The 25,029-nt window shown below is 33.6% G+C and overlaps 1 protein-coding gene across 3 annotated transcripts in view; it reads left to right on the top strand.

The window, feature by feature from the left end:
• The window catches only part of CTNND2 (catenin delta 2), a 1,202,081-nt gene that overhangs the window by 1,058,080 nt on the left and 118,972 nt on the right, over positions 1–25,029 (top strand). For 2 of the 3 annotated variants that reach the window (XM_074205344.1, XM_074205347.1), the window contains 3 exons: positions 3,105–3,278; positions 14,007–14,081; positions 15,452–15,602. In XM_074205344.1, the coding sequence (XP_074061445.1) occupies positions 3,105–3,278; positions 14,007–14,081; positions 15,452–15,602 (400 nt within the window). The remainder of the gene's footprint in view (positions 1–3,104; positions 3,279–14,006; positions 14,082–15,451; positions 15,603–25,029) is intronic. The other variant, XM_074205345.1, reaches the window with a different exon arrangement.

The following is a 25,029-nucleotide window of genomic DNA, read 5'->3' as shown; positions in this document are numbered from 1 at the left end:
TTGGTGCTTGGAGAAGCAAGTTCTTATTCCAATACTTCATTTTGCTTTAAAGTATCCTCTCATAACTTGGGAAAGATTTTATTTTTTGCATCTTTAGTTTTAATGTATTTTTACTTAAAAAAAAAAAACTGTGATTCAGTCTTCTTTGGATTCCTTTTGCATCAGACTTGTGTACCTATGGCAATGCTTGTGAATCTGAAAAATATGACCCACCATTTGGGCTATTAAATATAAAAATATGGCTAAGAATATGAAAGTGTAGTTTAGATATTGCTACTTTTATGTGATAAGTTTCTGTTATTAGAAAAAAGATATCATTTTTTCTCAAATAATTTCCCTGCTAAATGGAACTCTTGATTCTTCCTGAAAGTTTTCAACAGCATAGTCATTTTAATAATCTCATTATTTCCACTTATTTTAAAATCAATCAATCCACAAAACCTCTTACTATTGTATTTTTTACTTGTGAAAATGTGTTTTGATGAATGTTTGAGGGCTTTCCCCTTATAAACTTAGTAAAAGTTTGAATACAGGAACAATATTAAGATCAGGAATATCTTCTGACTTTAAAATAAACCTTTTTCTGTAGTACTAACATGCCATAGTATGATCAAGACTCTAAAATAGAAAAACAAAATAAAACAGAAATACCTTTGAACTACCTCTCTAGTTGACATCAAATGTTATTCTTATTCTTGTCAGATGTCCTTTTTATTTCTTTCTGATTCTCTCGATAACCATTAAGAAGGTAATGCAATAAAAGATATTTATTTAAGAACTAGATGGGGACATATCCTATAGCAGTAGAAAAATTGTACACTTATTTAACAATATATCATATTTTGTAATAAAGCAGCTAGAAAAAGAAGACACAAATTTCAGGAAAGAATGATAACTAGTTCTGGAGAGTTCTGGAATTGGAGTCAAGAAGATCTGAGTTAAAATTTTGACTCACATCCTCACTAGCTTTGTATCTTTGGGAATTTAACTTGATCTCTCTATGCTTTAGTATTTTTATCTGTAAAGCAAGGGTTTGAACTCAATGTCCTCTACGATTCCTTTCTAGTTTTAAATCTAAAAGCCTATAAGATTAACACAGCTTCTTTTGCTGAATTTCTATGACTATATCACATGATATTTTCAGTCATTCAGTTGATTTTCAGACTCTTTGAGTTTTCTTGGCAAAAATATTGGAGGAATTTGACGTTTCCTCCTGCAACTCATTTTGCTAAGGAGGAAATTGATGAAAACAGGGTGAAGTGACTTGTTCAAGGTCATACATCTAATAAATTTCTAAGATCAGATTTGATCTCAAGAAGATTAGTGTTTTTGACTTCAGAACTGGCATGCCATCTACTGTATCACCTCACTTTTCCCATGTAATATTGCAACAAATAATCCATCAAAAATAGTTTTTTTTACATTAGAAGACATTCTCATCTATGCTTCCTTTCCATTTCTGCAAAATGCAATTATTCACGAAAAAGCATTTGATTGTGTTTAAGAGCCAATGGACACAAGTGTCCATGCCATGTGAAAGATTGCTCATAAGCATCGCATGCTTTCTATTATATCAAGAGACTGTCGTGAAAAAACTATATTTGTACTTCTATGTTTTTTCCATAAGATGATAAATTAGGCATAGAAGGGAGAAAAAATAATATTTATTTTGCTTCCTCCAATGCACTAGGAGATGGATTTAATACCATTGAGTTTCTATCCTTTGAGCAGACAATTTTACTACTGCCTCATGGAAGCTGATAATGCCACAAAATGATGCTGCCTTCTTCTTGATGTTCCTATCTGTCCAAATGTAATGAATCCTGTATCAGAGCTGTCACTCTCAAATAATGAAACTGATATACTCTTACAGAGCCTCTAACTCACTTTCTATTTATACTTTTTTTTAAAACTTTTGGTTTGAAGATAAAGTTCTATTAGTTCAAGTGAAATACAGTACACAAGTACAAATCAACTTTATATGACCTGGCCATGGACTGTTAATCAGAAGAAGCTCTCACATTCTGAATAGCCTTGTTGTAATGATGAACTTGATTAGAAATATTTTGGGGTTTTTTAAATGATCTCTAATGGAAAGATAGGCATTTTCTTGATGTTATGCCTCAGCTTAACAAATAATAAGACAGGTTTTACCATAATCTAAAGAGAAAGCAAAATCTTTAATTAAGATACTGGTGTTTTGCCTATTCATGATAAATGATGAAATATTTAAAGTTACATATGACAGTAAAATATTTTTTTTCTCTTTAATAATTAGCATACATTAACATTTTGATTTTTCCCTAATAATCAGACAAAATTTGTTCTAAATTTTTTTATAAATGAAATGCTCAGAATTCAGAATTTTTAAAATCAGTTACATATGGAATTATTTTTATAAATGTTTTGCTAGGTAATCCTTATGTCCTTCCAGAGGTAAAATTGACATATTCCACACAAAAAAAAGATTTCTTCAGTGTTTTTAAATAACTGTAACTGTTATTTTTAAAATATATACTTTAAGTGATTATTAACAAACTCAGGCAAACAATATGTAATTGTTTTATCCTGACCTAATCAAAATGATGACATGATTATTTTGTTTTTCCTAGAAATATAAATGAGACCATGATTTTTTTCTAAATCACTCTGTTATTAGCAATAGTATATTTGCTTGTTTGTCATCATTGTTTTGCTAATTACTTTGAATTTTTATTGTCCAACAAAACTATATGAGAAGAAATAAGGGGCAGAGTCAACTTAACTCTGTGGGTTGTTTCATGCATAAGATTTCATTGCCACACATGAAGCCACAGCAAACATCTTTGAATGGTTCAGTCATTTTGTAGTTTACCTCTGTAGGCCACAAACCTTAAACCATTAAATTATTTTTGTTAATTTAAAAATAATATGTTTCTATTTATATCTAAAAGATGTGGACATATGATTATCAGTAATATTAAATTCATTGGAGGCAACATACATAACATTGGATACATATCCTATCTTGTGTTTAAAGTCCTTGATGTCTGTTAAAGGAAAGGATATGAGAAGTTTAAAGGAAATTTTCTAATGATGTTTTACATCATATTTTTCTTCCACAGTGGGATGGCGTAGGACCTCTGCCTGACTGTGCAGAACCACCAAAAGGAATCCAGATGCTGTGGCACCCTTCAATAGTCAAACCCTACCTCACACTTCTTTCCGAGTGCTCAAACCCAGACACTCTAGAAGGTGCAGCAGGTGCCCTGCAGAATTTGGCTGCAGGTAGCTGGAAGGTATGATCTAATAATAATACAGAAAATGTCTGAATTTTTCCTAATACTTAGAAAAAAATGAAGATCTAGACATGGGAAATTTAGTAGTAATTCTACCAAATGAACATCATTCAATCATTTAAAAAATATTTTGAAAAGCCAATTGAATTAGATATTAAGCTTAGGCAAATTTATCTTAAATATTTCTCTTAAAGAACCATTAAATTAGGGAGGGAGGGATAGAATTTAGAACTCAAAATTTTTTAATTTGTTTAAAATTGTTTTAGCATGTAAATATTGTCATTTAACATGCATATAAAATATATACATATGTATATTTATTTATGAGTCTGTTAAATTGTTCAGAGATACTTGAAGATAACTACTATGTGAGAATGTCTTAAATTAAAAAAATAATGATAGAAAAACAATGCAGTTTGCTTTATATTCACTTTTGTAATTATGCTACCAACAATTCACCCTTCTAAATAACCATAACTTCAGAGCATTTTTGAAATATTTTTTATTACTGTCAAGTGAAGGAACATTTCAATATAAAACTTTATGGTTTGCTAAATCCTTTTGAATGCATTATCTCATTTATCCTTCATCATATCCCTTTGATGTAGGTGCTACAGATTTTATTAATCCCAATTTACACATGAGAAAACTAGGACTAGGAAAACTGAGTGATTTGTCCATAGTCACCCGGCTTATGAGTCAAAAGTTGACCCAAGCTTAGTCATTTCCTAACTTTGTGCCTAACTCTATTAATAGTGAGTCTGTATTTGATCCTACTTCTTTTGTGTTTTTTCCAAAAGGAAATTACTATGGTTCATTTTAAAATAATGACAGATAGAAGTCAACAACATTTAATACCAAAAAAAGCAAAATAGTCTCTGTCTTTAAAGAGTATACATTCTAATGAGAGAAGACAACCTGCTAAAGGACTAGTGGGATGGGGGTAGTGAGGAAATGACATTCCTAAGCACTTGTACTGAAAGTGCCAAGTCAATGAGAAGAAAAAGTAAAATGGAATCATTTCACTGAATTTCCAGAGAGAGAATGGACCTATTTAATCTAATTCCTACCTTTAAAAAGGTCTCCTCTATAGTATGTCCAACAAGTAGGCATCTAGTCTTTGAAGATTCCCAGTGAGGAAGCCCGGATGATTTTGATTTCCTCTGGCAATTCATTCTGCTTTGGTATTGGTAATTTTTCTTTTTTCTAACATCAAACTTAAATTCTCTTTACAACTTTTACTCCAGTCATCCTCAAGGGCCAAACATAACAGGTATACTCCCTCTTCCACTTGACAGCTTTCAAATATTTGAAAACAGCTATCATTTCCCTCCTGAGTCTTCTGTCCTTCAAGCTAATTATCCCTAGTTCCTTCAATTAATTCCTCAATTTATATGGCATAAACTTGAGACACTTCACCATAATGGTTGTCTTTCTCGGAATCCTGCCCAGTTCATCAGATAATTTTGACAAAAGGTGGTGCCCCATAATGAATCCAGTGTGGGTTCATGTGGTTTAGATGTGGTCTGAGCAGAGCATGAACAGCAGAACTGTCACCTCCTTTAGCCTGGATGCAACCTAGGATCACATTGGTTTTCTTGGTTGGCTTACCATATTGTTGTCTCATATACTGTTTTCAGTTCACTAAAACTCCTCAGTCTTTTACAGAGTTCCTGTTGCCTAATCATATGTCCTCATCTCCTTGTGAAGCTATTTTTCAGAACCCATGTGTACAACTTTACATGTAATCATCTTAAATTTCTTTTTGTTAGATTGAGCCAATAATCTTGCCTGTTAGGATCTTTTTGAATCCTACTTCTGTCTTTCAGTATCTCTGCCAACTTTGTGCCATCTGCAGATATGATAACCATAGGATCCCTGTATTTGTTGTTGGCTCCTACTAAGCTTTTATCTGTTATTTTTTTATTTTCTCATTAATTATATTGATGCAAAATACTTATATCATGGAAAGATCACTGGATTCGGAATCCAAAATCCCAAGAACAATTTCTTGCTCTTCTGCTACTTCCTATTTATATGTAATTGGTAAAAAAAAAAAGACCTAAATGCCCTTGATCTCAGTTTCCTTACCTCTAAAATGAAAATATTATAATAGTTGATCTTTAAAGTTTCTAATACCTATAAATCTTTATTAGATAAGCAAATAAATATACATGTATGTATATATGTATGTATGTATGCTTATATACACACAAAATACATAAATATATGATTTTCTGTGAGCTAAATAGAAAGATATCTGCCATTAAAAATTCCCTTATTTAGTAAGAGATAATTATTGATACTATAGAGGTAATTATAGCACTATATAGTAAATATATACCAAAGTAAAAATATATAATAAAATATAGTAGTAATATGGCAATTAAGTTGCCTAAAGAATGGTGTCTCATTTAGACACATGGAAAAAATATCAAAAGGAGGAAAATGTTTTTAATATCCCTAGGATTTGAAGTTATCTCTTATTTAGCCTTAATAGGCCAATTCCACAATCATTTGGGGTGCCTAGTACCTTTCTCTTCACCCAGTGCATCCTGGGCTAGTACCAGTCACCTTTAACATCTATTTTACATCTGGACTCCAATGAATGGAAGAGAAAGTGAAGCTGATGACTCTGTAGAGCTCTGCCTTATTTAAATCCATTTCATGTGCATGTGCATCACTCCCATGATATCATTAGTCCTCTTTGAGAACAAAGAATGAACAACAATTTTTACTGTCCTTTCACTTTTCCCCTCAGGTTTGTTTTCCCTGTGCTTAAAAAAAACAGAAAGAAAAACCTTCCTAAGGGACTCTGTCTTATCGCCACTTTATTTCATGATCACAGTTATTTTCCTTCTCCAAACTCACCTCTGTAATTCTACTTTCCTGGTGACAGTCTAGTTGTTAAGGGTGTTGATCAACTTGATTCAGAGACTTGGACCAGAAAATGGGTCTCATTGAGACTGATGCACAGGTATCATCATAATTTGGACATCTTCCAGAATTCCTCAGAAGTAATAATGATACATCCCTTGCCCCGCCCCCTGGGGGGGAAGACACCCATGCTTTGGGTGCTATGGATTCTATCATAAGAAATTTAGGATGGCAGAATGAGTTAAAACATACCTGTAATTTTCATACAGAAAAGTTATCCTGATAAAGTATTCATCAGGTAAGACTATAGATCTTATTATTGATGAAAAATATTTCTATCACGAAAAGATCACTGGATTTGTCTAATAGTATAATGCTCAGAATGAGTTTTGGATTCTCTACACTTATCTTAAACATCTTAGATGTTTAAACATATTAGACATTAGGACAGAATAGAAATTAGTATTCTTGTTCACCTTTTAAAATTACTTTAATTCATTGTTCTTACTACTTCCATTGCAAATCCCTCAATTTCCCTTAGTACACAAAGGGATTTTTATTCAGGGATTTTATTTGTGTTTTGAAATGATATCATTTTTCCTGAAAATGCACATCCACAAACCAGATTTGACCTTCAATTTAGCTACTTTTATATTTGTTTTTTAACAAAATAGCTGATTTTTTTTTCCTTCTCTTTTGGCCCAAAAAAGCATTGACTAGGAATAATAGGGTATTATAGATACAAATTGAAGAAATGGACATTAATACAGCTTTAGTTTATTTTCAAGGAAATGTCAGCACCACTTATTTTTAAATATCCTGCTGTCAACATTTGTCCTATTTTGTTTCATTGTGGAACCATTTTAAGACTGAAAATATATGCTAATCTACATCAATAGTCTGCAAGAATTAAAAATGAATATGTGGAGTAAATTATCCCCACTGGAAAAGGCAATCTGATGATTTCTTATAAAGATTGGCCTCATGGGTAGAGGGTCTGGGATGTTGCCTTTAAGCAAGAGAGTCAATAGTTGAATGGTTGACATTAAAAAAGGGAATACTGAAAGAGATAAATTCCATGGATGATCTTCCTAAGTAGGCCAGGATCATCACTATATAAATATTCATATTTATTTTCAAATGCAATGTTGTTCCTTTTTTCAAGTGAACTGGGACTTAGGAATATGATACATTTTTTTCTACTTCCTGCTCTGGATGACTGGAACATTAACAAGGTGTCAATCTATGTTTATCATATTCAGGAGTCTCGTAACTGAAGTATTATTATTTTCATTTCATAGATGAGAAAACTGGAGTGCAGACTTGCCTAAAGTCTGACAGCAGGTTCCCATCTCAATCACTCAAATCCAGAACCCTTCGAAATGTGTTTTTATGATAAAAGTGGGAATTTAGTTATTTTGTTGTTTTTTAATGTGATCTATAAAAGTTAAGACCAGGACCAAAAGTGTATCTTCCCAAAATGTTGCATGCTGGTAGTACTTTTCAAATATCCTTATCTGAAGATTTTTATTACATGGAAGTAGGCTTTATATATTATAGTTTAACTAAAAAGAAATGTCCATAACATTATTGTGTATCTTAAAAACTTTTAGCTTTTAAATAGTAATTGCCAGCTGTAAACATGATAGAAATATAATGTAATTATATTAGGGATAATGTTTATAGCTGATAGAGATTTCATTCCTATTCACCTTCCCATCTTTGGTAGTCATTTTGTATTTATCTCACTACTATACCAATAATATGGTATATATATATATATATATATATATATATAGTTATAGTTATAGTTATAGTTATAGTTATAGTTATACATTATAGTTTGCCTATACTTGAATAAATGCGATTTTAACTGTGCTCTGTTGGTTGTATTTTATTGTATTTATAAACTACCTTGCAAAAAAACTTAAAAGTGGACAGGAATTTATAAAAACTGCAAATTAACCCTAAGAGAAACACATTTGTTTTATCTAAGTAGGAGATAGTTTAAAAAGAAACTTCTAAGAGCATAGCTCTTAGTCATCTGCATATGAGTTTTTCCCTCAAATTTATGTTTACAAGTATATTCTATTTAATGTCTTTTCCCTTTCATAGTATGATACATTTAATAAATATTTAAATGTTGATCTATTAACTAATAATACATAATGGAGTAGCATAGTACAGATAATTCTCAAAAATATAATGAAATCTTTGATATTTCATATTTTTTCTTTTCTCTAGATTAACAGGTTTTGACTAAGTATGTTACTTTTTAATTTCATCTGGGAGGTGAAAATGTAGAGTTTCTATAGGATGACAAGAGGAGAAAAGAAGCCTTATCTAGTAGAAATAACTAAAGATGTTAACTCAAATACCAGATTCTTCTTAGCTTTGTAATCCATATGACTTTAGAGTCAGTTGGGTGATAAAGTATGGATAGAGCACTGAACCTAGAATCAGAAGGAACTGAGTTCAGATCTATTCTCAAACCCTATGTGACTTTAACAAGTCACTTAAATGCTCCCTGTTTCAGTTTCCTCTTTTGTAAAAGAGAATAGTAATAGTGCCTATCTTTTAGGATTATTGTAAGATCAAATGAGATAAATTGTGATGTACTTTGTAAATCTTAAAACACTATATAAAGTTAATATTTTTTATAATTATTATTTAAGTAATTCTATATACCTCGTCAGGCCTTTACTTGGGATGAGTGACATCTAATATCCTTCCTGATGAACATAAATCCTTTAAGATAAAATGAGGTTAATAGATAAAAAATATTCTATGTCCTAAAATGTTCTATAGAAATGTCAGTTACCACTGCATTATTATTATCATTATTCATAATAAATTACCCTTTATGCATGGAAGAAAAGAAAAACTGTACAGGTTTGAGAAAACTACCTCTATATAAATATTCTTGAAATATGTCAATGAATAATTGCCTTTGGGAGATTTTGGCCTAATTGGAAATTTAGAGAAATGGACAGACAGTTCCTGGTTTTCAAAGTTTAGTTTCTTTCTATTTTCTAGCTCTCCAGAGTTGGCTTATGTGATTAACAGACTTTTCTTGAATCTTCAGTTGAAGGTGGTATGACTAGATAGCTTTGAAGCTATGATAGTGACTGAATCACCATGACAGGTCTATGGGATTTTCTAAGTCAAGTCTCATCAGCATGTCAGAAAAGGAAGTCCATTCATTGTAAAACCCACTTATTTTTCTTCTTTACTGAATCCAATTTTGTGACATATTTTAAAATATCATTTGATTGGTAAATTTTTAAGCCAATTATTAAGCTAGAAATGATGGTGTTGCTTTTGTAGCAGCTTCATTGGTACCTTCTGTTCACAGTGAGCAGATGTTGCACCATAGGTCAAAGGCTACTTTGTTGAGAGCCATATCAGATATTTGGAGGGGGTCTAGTATGAGAAACAGATACCTCTTATACCTACCTTGATAGCAAATTTGAAATTTTTACCAAAACAGTCACATAGCCTTGTCACCAAGGAAAACCCCAGAGATACTGAATTAGAGCATCCTACAGCTCAGTAGATAGTACATGTGACAGTGTTATACTTAAGGACTAAAAGGACATTTATAAATGTCAAATTCATGTATTTTGTGACATCTCTAATATTCTACAACTTTCAAAATAAAGAATCTTTCTACTTTCAAGAAAGGTCATTTTTCTAGGACATGTTTTTTAATTGAAAGTTACTGAACCTTAAGATTGTTTGGGGGCTTTTTATCTACTGATGTGCCTTCAAAATTACTTTTACAGGGAAGTAACTATGGGGTTGGGGGGGGGGGAGATATAGCTAAAAGAGCCTGACTTTATTTTTTCTTACCTCAAAGCAAGTGGGGACCATTTTGCAAAAAGCCTTCTTGTCTGGGAATGTTATATTTGCAGCACTGCCTTAAGTATATTTCTTAATGCTTAAAACTTCTAGTTCTATTAACCTGACTAAAAAATAACCACAAAAACAAAGAGTAACTGTTGTTTTTGACAAAACCCCAAATGTTCAAAGGCTCATCATGGTGACTGATCTTCTTGTAAGCTACTCAGTATGCAACTCTCATTATTTAGAATTCCTTTTATTCTCCACTAGAGAGTACTTACTACTATATGACATCATTCTGCATGAATTTTGAACTTAAGGACAGTGAACTGTCAACAGCGTATTTGAAGGATGAAAGGAGAAAAGCTCTATCGATCAGCTTGACATAGGAGAGTGTTAGATTTGAAAGCAGCTAAAATTTAGGGATGAAATCCTACTTCTGAAACTAATCATGAGACAACGAGTAAGCCTCTTACCTTACCGGGAGTCTAAGTTAGCTCATCTGTAAGGGAGGATAATCACAATAACTACCTCTTGAAACTCAAATGACATATTGTATTTAATATAAGCTGTAAACTTCTACTGTATATGATAAATTTCTACATATGAATAAAGTCACTTATTAACTATTACCTCAACCATCCTTCTCCTTCCCTCAGTTGGAATTCAATCTTGAACCTATGATAATGCCCAACAGTGATTAGCAGCTTGGCAATTTTTATTACCAATATTTATAATGTGCTAATATCTCTTAATTAAGAATATCACAATTATGAACAATTTTTTAAAAAAACTAATCAGAACAAGGCACTGCAGTCATTACTGGACACTAAAAAGTTGCATTTTCCAGTAGATGCTAAGATTCTCTTACTCTTCTCAGCAAGATTGTAATATGTAAGCTTCTTGTAAAAGTATCTCCTCCTTTCTTAATGACCAATAAAATTTCTATAAAGCAGCAATAGTAGTCCTTGGGGAAAAAATGCCTAGAGAAAGGTCTAGTCATAGAAGGGGGAAAAAAACCTTAAAGATGGTTTGAAGGCAGTGAAAACATTACCCAAGTATTAAATTTTAGGGACTACCATTTCCAGATATGGAACAGTCTTTTTAGTTTCTGGCACTTCAATGTTTTTCATTTTCTGCATTTACGTTGTGACTTTTTTTGAGTATTATTCTAGGGAGCTTCTAGGTTGCACAGTGAATAGAGCAACAACCCTGGAGTCAGAAGAAGTTGAGTTCAAATACAACCTCAAACGCTTAATAATTACCTAGCTGTGTGACCTTGGGCAAGTCACTTAACCCCATTGCCTTTTAAAACAAAAAACAAACAAAAAATTCTAGGAGTATTATTATGGATAGTTGTTAATATTCAGAGCATTATTTTAGAATCAGCTCCTCTTTGGTATACAAAGTACCAGGAAGACCAAATTAATACTTTTTAGAAGGAGAAAGAGTCTACTGTTATCTAGGACTGGGCCTGGATTCAGAAGAGCTCTGGGTTCAGATACTTACTCTGATACTTAATACATGTGTATTCAAATGACTTAACTAACCAGGCTGATACCAGAGATTTATCTGCAATAAACAAAATATGCAGTATTTATCTTAGGATTAGGACAAACTGCATCTGAATGTAACAATACTACTTGATAAGATTCTTTGTCATCCTGAAGTATGTTAGGATCATTAATTCATTCTGAGTTATCATATAAAGATTGATGGGTTTCTGTATCCCTATATAAGAAGGAACCTGAGAGGCTGTCAAGTTGCAATTCTGTAATTTTTAAACCTGAAGTAACTAATTTAAAGCATCTCCAAGTTTACACTAAAAGTCGATAATTTTTTGTGTTTTATAGGAAATCATGTTAAGAGACCTTTCATAAACAATCTATCTGTTAAGCAAGACTCTCTTGTACTTTAATATATATACTCTATCAATCAACTAACTTCTATTTTAACAATCTCATTCTAACTTTAAAATAATATAAACATTTAGTACAACATTGAAAATATTATGTTAATTAAAAATCACTATGAGTAGAACTTTTAACCATATGCTGTCTCACCTTTGATATTTTGGATTTCAGTTATTTTGAAACAGGAAAAGTCAATTCAGTTTCATTTCTAACTTACCTCCTAAGACAAAAATCTCTCGACAAATATTGATATAAATTATGCTTCCTTTAAGATAAAGACAGTGAGGAAATGAGATAATAGCAATTGTTATTAATCATTAAAGCATTTGCATATCACTTTTTGGAATTGCAAAGTAATTTACAAATATTTTCTCATTTTATCCTCACAATAGCCATGAGAGGTAAAGAGTATTAATATCCCCATTTGACAATGAGGAAACCGAGGGTGAGTAAGATTAGGTTGCCCCGGGTTACACAGCATGTAAATATCTAAGTTTGGATTTGAACTCAAGTTTTCCTAATTCCAAGTCCAATACTATCTATTGTATTACCTAGCTGCATATATAAATGCAAAATATTCATATTATATATATACTTAATACAGTGATTTTCTTCTGTAATTTAAGGAAAATAGCTTAGTTTCAAGAGATTTATGGACTATAAAACATTTTTGGTTGATCTTCTGAATATTCACCAAAGGCTTATTTAATGAAAAATCTCCTGAATAAATTTGTTAATATACAAAACAATTGCTATGGTAATTTATTATTGTAGGCTAAAAAAAGACACAAGAAACTTCAACTATTAAAAAGTTATCCTCCATGTTTTATAAATAATAACCCCATACATGTAAAGAAAATGAAAAAGCAAAAGAAGCATAAAATGTTACCACAGAACCATTCATTTGTTCAACAACATTTATTAAATGCTATATATGTGTAAATGTCTATGCTAGACAATACAAAGAATAAAAAAGATATCTTCTAGAATGGTCATCTAGGGTGATGATTAACAAAGCTGAAAAAAGAGGCAGCTTTTATTGAAGCTTGGGTTGGAAACTTTGAGTTTAAAATGCTTTTTAATACATCTAGGGAGCTTTGGGGGGAAGTGATAAGCTCATTGTTAAATTTTGAGTTTGAGGTACATTCAATACAGCTAGATTGAGATAACCTCTGAGCAGCTGAAATATGAGACTGTAGCTAAAGTGAAAGATCAAGACTAAAAATACATAAAAAAAGAAGACTGAAGACAACATTAGAGATCATAAATTAGTGGACTCAAACCCATAGCATCCATAGTATAGAAAGGATTGAACTAAAAATGGAATAAAACTCATGGTTCGAATCTCCCTGCTCTCTGTGATCTTCAACAGAATCATACAAAACAAGAGTTGAAGATGATTATCTCAGATCAAAATTATACATACTACTGCATGTTTGCATTAACTTCTCTTTCTTATTACATCCTGATCCTTCTAAAAGGAATTCAAGAAAGAAAACTTATATGGACATACCATGATAGAGCTCTGATTTCTATTTTCTCCCCCTTTTGTAGTTTGTGACTTTAATAACTTTATTTTTAGTGAAGAACCCAATTTTGAACCTTGATAAAATCAAATTGTTGATTCTTGATCAATCAATCAGACTTTTTGAAATGCTTACAATCGCTAATACCCCCTTTGCAAATATAAGTACAAAGAATGAAACAATTCCTACTCAAAAGATGCAAAAGTTTCTTTTTTAACTCTGAAATAGAACTTTTAGCTCTCCCCCCTTTTCAATACTGAGACTTTCTTACTCTCTTAATGCCTCCTGGAAATGAAGCCTAGGAGCAGTGAGTTTTAGCCCTAACTAAAAAACTCACTTAGTTGCCACAGGCTTTCTTGAGAAAATGATGTGAAGTGATACGTATGCATGATAAGAGTTGGGAATGTGGTGTTTGTGTGTGTGTGTGTGTGTGTGTGTGTGTGTGTGTGTGTGTGTGTGTGTGTGTGTGTGTGTGTGTGTGTGTGTGTGTGATTAATGATATAGGATGGGATGAAGATTTTTTTCTTTTCTTTTCTTTTGTTTCTTTTAAAATCTCGTATTTCATGCAGGGCTGTGAGGAGGATGTGGCAGGCATGGTTCATGCCCTACGTACACTGCCAGAGGGGGCACCCTGCCTGCCACAGGTGAGAGCAAGCTCGGGGCGGGGTGGGGGAAGCAAAAAGTGTATGTAAGTTGCTTTTCCTATGAGGCCTAGGGGAGAGAAGATATAAAAAACAGAATCCTGCCACTCCATACGATTGCCACAAACTAAAAAAAAAAGAAATCTCCTTTACCATCAACCAAATTTCATGGGTGACATTCTCTAACTATGAAATGTGAACCTAATTTCAATAGGTGGCACATTTTAATTCACTTACTTTTATGTCACAGGTCACTTTTACACATCATACACATGCAGACACATTTTGTATTTATTTCTCTAAATTAAATGTATCATTAAGTTTCATTAAAACAACTGTGATGACTTTTGCGATCCTAAAATCTAAAATTTAGGATGGAATCAGATTTAGACTAAGAGAACTTGAGTTCAAATCCCAGCACTCAATGACTATATGAATTGGGGAAACTAATAAGCAATAAGCACTTATTGTTAAGTCATTCACTTTGCTAAATGCTGGAGATTCAAAGATACAACTGGAAGTCCCTAATCTCTAGTTACTTACATTTTGTCAGACAAGTAACAAAAAAGGCTAGGTTTTTTACCTATAAAATGAGCAAGTGCAGAGAATGATTTCCAAGGCCCTGTCCAGCTCTAACCCTATGATCCTTTGAATTTCTTTAACATTAGCTTTATGAAGGATTTCTTGAAGTCAGATAAGGGGCCAAAGCTGACTTTTATTTACCAAAGTTATGATTCTGGATCTAGTGATCTCAGGGTATAAAGAATAATGTAAAATCTATATTCCTGATTTATTGACCCTGACTTACTCACCATTTGCTATCCTTCATCCCTCTCTATAATTTATTTTCTATTTCTCCGGTCAATTGTCTCCTGGAACTTAGTTCTACAAGTATTATCCAGGTATCATCCTCTCTTCCCTTCTTAAATGTATTTCACATTCAAATTTAGTCTCAGTCTTCCTTTCCTTAGAGTTCTTTTCTCATCTTTTTAAAAATTTCCTTTTGCTTATAAAATTTCAGTAATCCACCTTCCCATCCTAGGGTTTTAGAGCACTGAAAAAATATACATTTATAAAATTACCCACAGACTCAAAAAATGAAAACAGTGGCATGGGAAAGACAAAGTATAATTGAAACCCGTGTTTTATGGTTTTTTTTGGAGGATAGAAATGTTCAGTTATGTTCTTAAAGCATTTAGTGTAATCTATCAACCACAATTTACTTCACTTCATAGTTATCTGAGGGGAAAAAAAACCTCAACATTAATGCAATATTTTTTTAAACAACATTCTCTCTCTTTCTCTCTCTTCTCTCTCTCTCTCTCTCTCTCTCTCTCTCTCTCTCTCTCTCTCTCTCTCTCTCTCTCATTCAGTGGTCAGTGTATATTCGTGCTGCTGTCCGAAAAGAAAAAGGTCTGCCGATCCTAGTGGAGCTACTACGAATAGACAATGATCGGGTAGTGTGTGCAGTTGCAACAGCTTTACGGAACATGGCCTTAGATGTCAGAAATAAAGAATTAATAGGTATGTTCTTTATGGTTCATATTTTCTCAAGTTTGCCTTGGTAATATTTGGCAGTAATGAGAATTATGAAAATGTCTGATTATGAAGAATGTCCTATGCTTTCCTTTTTATGCTTTCTTATTATTTAAATCATGAATGAAAGTTAGGGGATGAGATATTTGGTTCCAATCTATTGCTTCAAAATTTCAGTCCACCTGATTTGAAGATTGGTAAGGTGATGAAGAGCTGGTTAAGGGGAGAAAAAAATAAGAACTTGGAGAGCTTGATTTCTCTGAAGTCAGGAAAGGAAGGTTATCCCAAGAAGAGGTGATTAATAGTGACAAACCATGATTTTTTTTTAATTTAAGGCAATGTGTTTGAAAAATTTGACAGTACCCCACCCTGCCTTCAGTTCCAATATATGTTATTTCCAACAAATTTAAAATATGTAAAAAATCATCACATATTAAAAATGAAATTAAACTTTAAAAAAATTTAAAAATTTATTTTTGAAGTTCAAGTGTAATTGTGAACATTTCTAATCCTTGCTAATTAAAAACTTTCAAGGTAGTCAATGTGTGAAACTTCTCATATTGCTAATTTCTTTCTGGTTATTTCATCTTCATATTGTACTTACTCTCCATATTTGAGAATATGTTTTAGATTTAAGTCTCATTATTTATTGAAGATTTTTATTTGTTAGAGATGAAGTCAGCCATTTAATTTTAGTCTTTATTTAAAAATGATTCTCATTTCACTTTTTTTTCCTTTAATGAAATCCCTTAGAAAATGTCAGAATGTCTCAGTTAACCCAGGAGACTATTTCCAACAGCACAGTTTATTTTCAGAAAATTTTTTTATCAGGCACAGACATATTATAAGGGACAGAGGAATTTATTTTAGTATGTGAACTAACCCTTCTGGCCTGCCTTCAAGTTGGACATGATCCCTCCCTCTCCTCTAAGTGACTACTTGCCCTCTTGGTCCATGAGAGCAGCCTCCTTCAGGAGACAGGTGAGTCTGGTGCTCTCTCCCCTTCACTCAGATGATTAAACCTCTTGTACCCTAGTTGGCAAAGGAAAGACCTGTGTCTAAGACACTTTCATTGTTACTTTCTTTATAACCTCTGCTACCTCCAGGTTGAAGGGGGGGGGGGGAATCTTTTCCCTACTGGCTCCATGCCTAAGTTCTTTTTTTTAAGAGGATACTTTTTTTTTCAGACATTGATATATTGTTTCAAGGATCAGAACATATGTTTTCATGTGGGGAAATGTTTTCTTTTTTTTTTATTTTTTAAAAATTTTCTTTTATTTATTTATTTACACATTATTAAAATAGTCTTGTTGTAAGAGTAAACATAATACCCCCTCCCCCCAAAAACATATAAAACTCATGAGAAATAAAGTGAAAGAAAAAGGAAAAAATGTATTTCAGTCTTCTGATACTATCAGCTCTGTCTTGGGTGGATCACATTCTTTATCATAAGTCCTTCATAGAAGTTACTTCCATATTTTTCCACAGTTGTTGTTGTTGATTGTAATTCCCTCCATCCATTCCTACCCACTACCATCTATCATATTTTCTTGCTCCTTTCACTCTGTCCCTCTTTAAAAATGTGCTGTGGGGCAGCCAAGTGGTTCAGCAGTTAGAGCACTGGCCCTGGAGCCAAGAGGCCCCAAGCCTACATCCCACCCCAGAGATCCAGCAATCACCTGGCTCCATGGTCCTGGACAAGCCATCCAATCCCACCACCTTGCAAAAAGTAAAAAATAAAATGTGTTATATGTGACCAACCTTTCCTATGATCTCCCTTCTCCTCTATCACCCCCATCCCCTTTCTCTCCTTTTTCTTCTAGATTTCTATGTCCTATTAAATGTGTGTATATATGTGTGCATATATATGCATATATATATATAGTTTCTCTCTGAGTCATTTCCGATGAGAATGAAGGCTCCCTCATTCCCCCTCACCTACCCCCTTCCATACCATTGCAAAAGTTATTTCTTGACTCTTCTACAAGAAATATCTTAGCTTATTATAGCTCTCCTTTCTCTTACTCCCAGTTCATTTCATTTTCACCCATTGACTCCATTTTTATAATTATTATATCTTCAAATTCAACTCTCTCCTGTGCTTCAACTATAAAACCTCCTTCTAACTGCTCTATTAAATGAGAAGGTTCATATGAGTATTATCAGTATCATCTTTCCATATAGGAATACATGCAGTTCATCATCATTAACTCCCTCATAATTTACCCTTCTCATCCACTCTATGCTTCACCTGAGTCCTGCACTTGATCAAACTTTCTGTTCAGCTCTGGTCATTCCAAAAGTAACATTTGAAATTCCTCTGTTTTTCAATGTTTTTCATCTTTTCCCCTTGGATGATGTTGAGTTTTGCTGAGTAGTTGATTTTCAGTTGCATTCCAAGCTCTTAAGCCTTCCAGAATATTATATTCCAAGCCCTATGAGCCCTTAATGTGGATGCTTCTAAATCCTATTAGAGCCTGACTGTAGCTCCATGAAATTTGAATTTTTTTCCTTCTGACTGCTTGTGATAATTTCTCTTTGACTTGGGAGTTCTGGAACTTAGCTATAATATTCCTGGGGGGTTTTTTTTAATTTCTTTCTGGAGGAGATCAGTAGATTCAATTTCAATTTTACCTTCTGCTTCTAGGATATCAGGACAATTTTCCTGTAGAAATTCTTTTAAAATGAGATCACAGCTCTTTTCCTGATCATGACTTTCAGGTAACTCAATAATTTTTAAATTATCTCTTCTGGATCTGTTTTCCAGATCAATTGTTTTTTCAATGAAATATTTCACATTTTCTTCCAGTTTTTCATTCTTTTGGTATTGAATTATTGTGTCTCAATTTCTTGCAAAGTCATCAGCTTCCTTTAGCTCCATTCTACATCTGAAGAATTTGTTTTCCTCAGAGAGTTTTCTTATCTCCTTTTCCATCTGGCCAATTCTGCTTTTTAAAGAATTCTTCTCCTCATTAACTTTTTGAACTGTTTTATACATTTGACCTAAACTGGTTTATAATGTTATTTTCTTCAGCATTTTTTTGGATCTCCTTGACTAAGCTGTTGACTTGGTTTTCATGTTTTTCCTGCATCTCTGTCATTTCTCTTCCCAATTTTTCTTCTACCTCCCTTACTTGATTTTCAAAATCTTTTTGAGCTCTGTCATAGCCTGAGTCCAACTTCTATATTTCTTGTAGTCTTTAGATGCAGAAGCTTGGACTTTCTCATCTTTAGATTATGGATTTTGGACCTCTATGGGACCAAAGTAATTATCTATTTACTCATTACTTATCTAGTTATCTGTTTACTCATTTCCCCAGCCTGGTTTTGGGGTACTTCCTGAACTTTTGAATATTATTAGGACACCCCTGCAGGGACATCAGTATGTCAGGTTCTGACTGTTCTCCTGGTCTGTTGAAGGGCCACAAGCTCACCTTCTGGGGCACCAGACTGCAACCAGGGTCTGAATGTGGTCAAAGCCCCAGAGTCCTGTCCTAGGGACAAAGGACAGACTTCAACAATCTACCCCCCACTCCCTCAACTTCCATGGGCTGAGTGCTTCCCTGAGCCTCTGCCTAGGGAGCCTTGCTGGACAGCTCCACAGTCCTGTTTCTGTTTCCTCGAATCTGGGCTGCTCTGAGGGCTGCAGCTGCACTGAGGAGGGCCACACTGGCCTGGGCTTTGTGCTCTCTCTGGCAGAAGTCTCCGTGTTGATCTTCCAAGTTGTGCTTGATGCTCCCTGAAGTGCCTGGTCAGGAAACTGCTTCTGAGGCCAAGAGCTAGGGCTCCCAGGGGCACAGGCCTGGGTCTGTTCCCAGAAAGCTGGAGCTCCTTCACCCCATGGCACTGCTACCCTCTCTACCTTCATGGAACAGAGCCTTCTCACTATTTGACAGGTTACCTTGGGCTGGAGAATTGCCTCATTGGATCTTTCTGTGGGTTCTGTCTCTCAAAAATTTAGTTAGAGTCATAATTTTAAGGTTTTTGAAATATTTTAGAGAGAGCTCTAAAAAAAAGGCTTTTCTTCTGCTGCCATCTTGACTCCACCCTCCATGCCTAAGTTCTTAAGTTTGATGTTTAGTTTTATTTCTTACATTAATACTTCTTTAAAGTTTTCAATTTTTTATATATGTGCATATATGTTTATGTGTATATGTATATATGTCAATTCATACATATATATTTGAAATTCATTCTAGGATAAAAGTCAACTATAATCTTTAGTATAAAAAGGCATTTATTTATGTGACATCTTTCAGATTAGACTTGAAAATTAGATGGACTAATTCACATTATAATGACCATGACAGCTACCATCTCATTTCTTTTGTCCTGGGGGAATTTTGTTTTATCATATTGTCAAAGTAGATCATTAACTATGGCTTAGAATAGTTTTCTTGTTAGACAGAATTTTTCATCACAATAATATTTGCACTGTGTTTGACCTATAGGGAAATGTATTATTCAATAAGAGAGATTGTTGGCAAGCTGATGATTTCTAGTTGATGTGTGATGCATTTATTCAGCATTATGAAGAATACACAAAAAGTATGTCATGACCCCTGCCCTCTGAGAACTTATAGTTTCGTCAGTTACAGTTTCAAGAAATTTGTTCATATAAATTTGTCAAATAAAAATTCAAGACAAGAGCTAATTTGCGTAGGATATTGCTAAAGTTCAGAGAAATGAGATCTATATATCTAGGGAAAATTTCATTAAAGAGATGACATTGATGAAGGAACTTGAAGAATAGGTAAAATGTAGATAAATGCAGAGGATATAGGAATAAATTCTAAGTATACTGAAAAATAATGATAAAGATATTGACATGACTGGAGTACAGAATTTATGTTGTAGAGTTTAGAATCAAGTTTGTCTGGGAATGAATACCAAGTCAGGAGTTCGGACTGTTTCTGTTGACAATAGAAGATCTTCTTAAGTTTTGGTAATTTTTTTTTGTTATTAGGGGGAATAACATGACAATAGTGGCACTTTTAGGAAATTTGTCCTGGTGTTGACATTCCATATGGATTGTAAAGAATACACTAAGAGCTGAAGGCAGGAAGACTAGTTGGAAAAGCTTTGACTGTGACTTGGTTGATAGTATGTACATGGAATGGGAAAATTAGAGATGGAAAAATATTTCAAAGGAAGGATTAAAAGGACTTACATAGAGACTGTAGAAGATTATATAATCATATATTTAGAGCTAATAGAACCTTAGAGGATAGCTAAGGCAATATGCTTTTTTATGGATGAGGAAACAGGTTCAGAGAGGTCATAAGGAAAGAGATCTGTGATATAAACTAATATAATAGTAGTACTATGATAATTTTAATACCATTATTAGTATCATAAGAAAGTTGCAAGCACATGATTTAGAGCTAGAAGGTGCTTTAGAGATCTATTTTCTTTTTATAGATGAGAAAACCGACTCTCTAAGACTTTAAATAACTTGTCCAAGTCACACATTTTGTGAAGAGGAATATGGTGCAAAGAGGTTTTCTGGTTCCAAGTCCAGCTCTCTTTCTTTTTTTTTAGTTTTTTTTCCAAGGTAAATGGGGTTAAGTGGCTTGCCCAAGGCCACACAGCTAGGTAATTATTAAGTGTCTAAAACCGGATTTGAACCCAGGTACTCCTGACTCCAGGGCTGGTGCTTTATCCACTATGCCACCTAGCTGCCCCCCGCTCTCTTTCAATAGAACCCAATGCAAGGGAGGCAGTTTTTGGGGGGAATTTGGAATACTTTTTTTCCAATTACATATAAAAATAATCTTTAACATTCATTTCCCAAAATTTTGAGTACCAAACTCCCTCCTTCCTTCCCTCCCTCCCTCCTCTCATTCCTGAGATGGGTGGTAAACATTTTGATATAGGTTATACATATGTAGTCATGCAAAAGATATTTCCATATTAGTCATGTAAAAGAATATAATGCCACTCCCCCCCAAAAAATACACAAAGTGAAAAATAGTATACTTTGTTTTACTAGAACCATCATTTCTTCCTTTGAGGGTGTTTAGTATTTTTTTGTCATGAGTCCTTTGGAATTGTCTTGGATCATTGTATGTTAAGAAAAGCTAAGTCATTCATAGTAATCATAATACAACCTTGCTGTTACTATGTATAATTTTTCTCTTGGTCCCACTCACTTCATTCTGATCAGTTCATTTAAGTCTTTCCAAGCTTTTGTAAAAGGCTCTTGCTCACTTCTTACAGCACAAGAGTATGCATCACAATTATATACCACTTGTTCAAGTCATCCGCCAGTTGGTGATCCCCTCAATTTCCAATATTTTTGCCACACAAAGAGAACCACTATCAGTATTTTTATACAAATAGGTCCTTTTCCTTTTCCTTTTGTCACTTTGGTATACAGACAGTGGTGGAGAAAAAGGAGTCAAGGTAGCACAGATAGTCAATGATAATGAAATGATGCCATCAAAGAAACAATGCATTTATTTTTAGAATTTCTCTACAGTTTGACTTATTTCTTTTAAAAAAATTATCTGTTGAAATTGGAAATCAAGTCAAATACCATTTTTTAAGCTCTTACTTTGTGCAAGGTACCATCCCAGTATGCAAAGAAACATAAAACTCCTCTATCTCCCAGGAGCTCACAGGCTAATAGGGAAGATAATAAAGAAACAACAATTTTGAAACAAGAAATTTACATAATAAATTGGAGACAACATTCTAAGGTCAGAAAAATGAATCTTGTTTTAAGAAAATAAAAAATGTATCATGATTTTAAGCTTCTATTATGGTTTTTTTGTCGAAAAATATTTTTAATCTTAGATCACACAACAACAAACCAAATACCAAGTCTACAAATTTTTAAGAATCATTTTGAATTGTTTGAAGATCTGGAACATGATCCTTATGACATGGGAAAGATTTGGCATGAAATGTCAGTCACAGAGAGCTATTTAAACCTGGTGCTAGAATATTTTGAACATTTGCTCAATTTACCCCTTTAGCTTGTGTGTTTAAAGTACATTAAAAGTCATGGGACAAACCTGATATGACCTTTTTCTCAAATTTTGAGATCAGTATCAGATGTCAACTTTGAACATTTAATCTTAATTATTTACTCTCCTGGGTTTTCCTCTTCCTTGAGCTAATTTGAAATTAGTCAGCATAAGTGCTTTGATAACAATAGTCTATTTTTTTTTTTTAATTCAGAAGATTTGGAACAAATCAGTAAGTAGTCAGTCACCTGTCTGCATTCTAATTGGAAGACATCATGTGTTTTATTGGGGTAGGGGAAGATTAAAGTGAATTTTGAGAAAGGTATGGCTCCTAGTCAGTCCTTCCTTTCTGTTTCTGGAGTCATTACTGCTAAGCAGCAACTGTTAAAAGTACCTTATTGGTAATATAAAATTAGAACTCTAAAATCAGATGTGATCAGGAAAGAAATAGTCAGTCCTGTAAAAATAGATGTAAAATAATCACAGTCATATGCATTATAAGATTGATATGTTAGACTTCAGGGATAAAGTTGCTCATTTTATTTAGTCTTAATTTTTAAAAGGAGACAAAAAAATAGAGTGAGTGAATGAGTAGGTGGATGAGTATCCATTTTCAGAGGTTTGTAAACCTTCTTCAGCTCTCTGTGACTTAAAGAAGTTCCTAATAATATTTGTTCCATGGGGGAAGGAGAATGAGGAGTTTAATTTCTAGAGCAAGTTGAGGGAAGATGCTTTTATTTAATGGCATCATCCATTGTGGTCTTCTCTTGTCTCTGACTTTTAATGCCAATCACAATCTAATACAAACCAACCTTTCTACAAAACACTGTGGAACCTTCCAGATGACACTGATAATCACTCAAAAGGGTCTGCTTTAACCATCCTTTTAGGAAAAATAAAATGGATGAATAATGTTTATTATTCTAGATTATGAATTTTTTAATGGACATGTAAGGGTTGTACATCATTGTGCATACAAATGCATATACATATATTTAGGCATTCTGAGTTCTAACCAAATTAGTTTACTTGCTTTTTGTCTTGAATAATATTTCATTTCCATCTGTGACCTTTTCCAGACCATCATGGAATGTACCTCCTCCCCATTTCAACCTCATAGAACTGTTAGCTGCTATTTAAGCTCAATTGAAGTCCTTCCTCCTTCAGGAAGACTATCCTGATGGCTGAGCTCCTAGTGACTTCATCCTGGAAATTATTTTGTATATATTTCATCTTCTGGGTATATGCTTATTCTTCCCAATGAAACATAAACTTAAGGGCAATGTCTGCTTCACTTTTTTTTTTTAGGTTTTTGCAAGGCAAATGGGGTTAAGTGGCTTGCCCAAGGCCACACAGCTAGGTAATCATTAAGTGTCTGAGACTGGATTTGAACCCAGGTACTCCTGACTCCAAGGCCAGTGCTTTATCCACTACGCCACCTAGCTGCCCCAATCTGCTTCACTTTTGATACCATCCAATGCATGGCACATAGTAGGTGTTTAATATGTACTTATGAAGGCAACTGCCAAATCTCAGCCAAATAGTGACCACACTCATTCCTTGTAAAGGGAAGTCACAATTGTTAGTGGTTCAATAGATAAATTAGCTTTCATACTTTCTCAAAAGCAAAGTTGAATTCAAATGAATTTTAATGTGAGACAAATCCTCTAAAACTGAAATTTTGTAATAGTTCCTTATCTTGGGGTTTTGTTGCATTATCTATCCTGTGAGTCACTAACTGGGACCTTGAAATGATATAATTGGCTGGACATAGTGATGCATGCCTTGGTCTCTTTTACTAGCAATCCTGAGGCTAGTAGGTTGCTCAAATTTGGGAGTTCAGAACTGAAGGGTGCTTGATTAGTTTGCCCTAAGGAACTGATGTGATACACCAGAAGTGAGGGACCACTGGGCTACCAAAGAAAAAAGTACCCTAGACTGAAAATGGGGGAGGTCTAAGTTCCAGAGCCAATTGGTTGTTGAGTAATGTCTATGAGTGGACAGTGTACTTCCAACCTAGGTAAGAAAGGACATCTCAGACTAAAAATGGTTTAATGAAAAGATTAGGTTAAAAGTCAGAGAATGTGAGACTGAATCCTGGTTTTGCTATTTAGTACCCATGTAATTTCGGGCAAGTTACTCCCCCCGCCCCCAAGCCTCAGTTTCTTATCATTATAATGAGGAGTTTGCATTAGATAACTTCAAAAATTGCTTCCAGTTATAAGTCTCTGTTTTGGGTTTTTTTGGGGGGGGGGGTTGGTGTGATGAGAGACACTTGGGATGATCAAATTTATATTTTACGTTGTTAGGAATATTGTGGTGAAATTATAGCCCAAAACTAATAAAATAGTTAATGTATTGTTGAAAGAAGTGAGGTAAAACTCCAATGTTGATTCTAATTCTTCCCCTCCCTTTGGTAAATTTTTGGCCTCCTAGAAGTTAGA

The sequence above is a fragment of the Macrotis lagotis genome, chromosome X (assembly GCF_037893015.1).
Source record: "Macrotis lagotis isolate mMagLag1 chromosome X, bilby.v1.9.chrom.fasta, whole genome shotgun sequence".
Lineage (NCBI taxonomy): Eukaryota > Metazoa > Chordata > Mammalia > Peramelemorphia > Peramelidae > Macrotis > Macrotis lagotis.
Note: the sequence above shows the minus strand (reverse complement) of the source record. Positions and strands in the feature narration are given on the sequence as shown.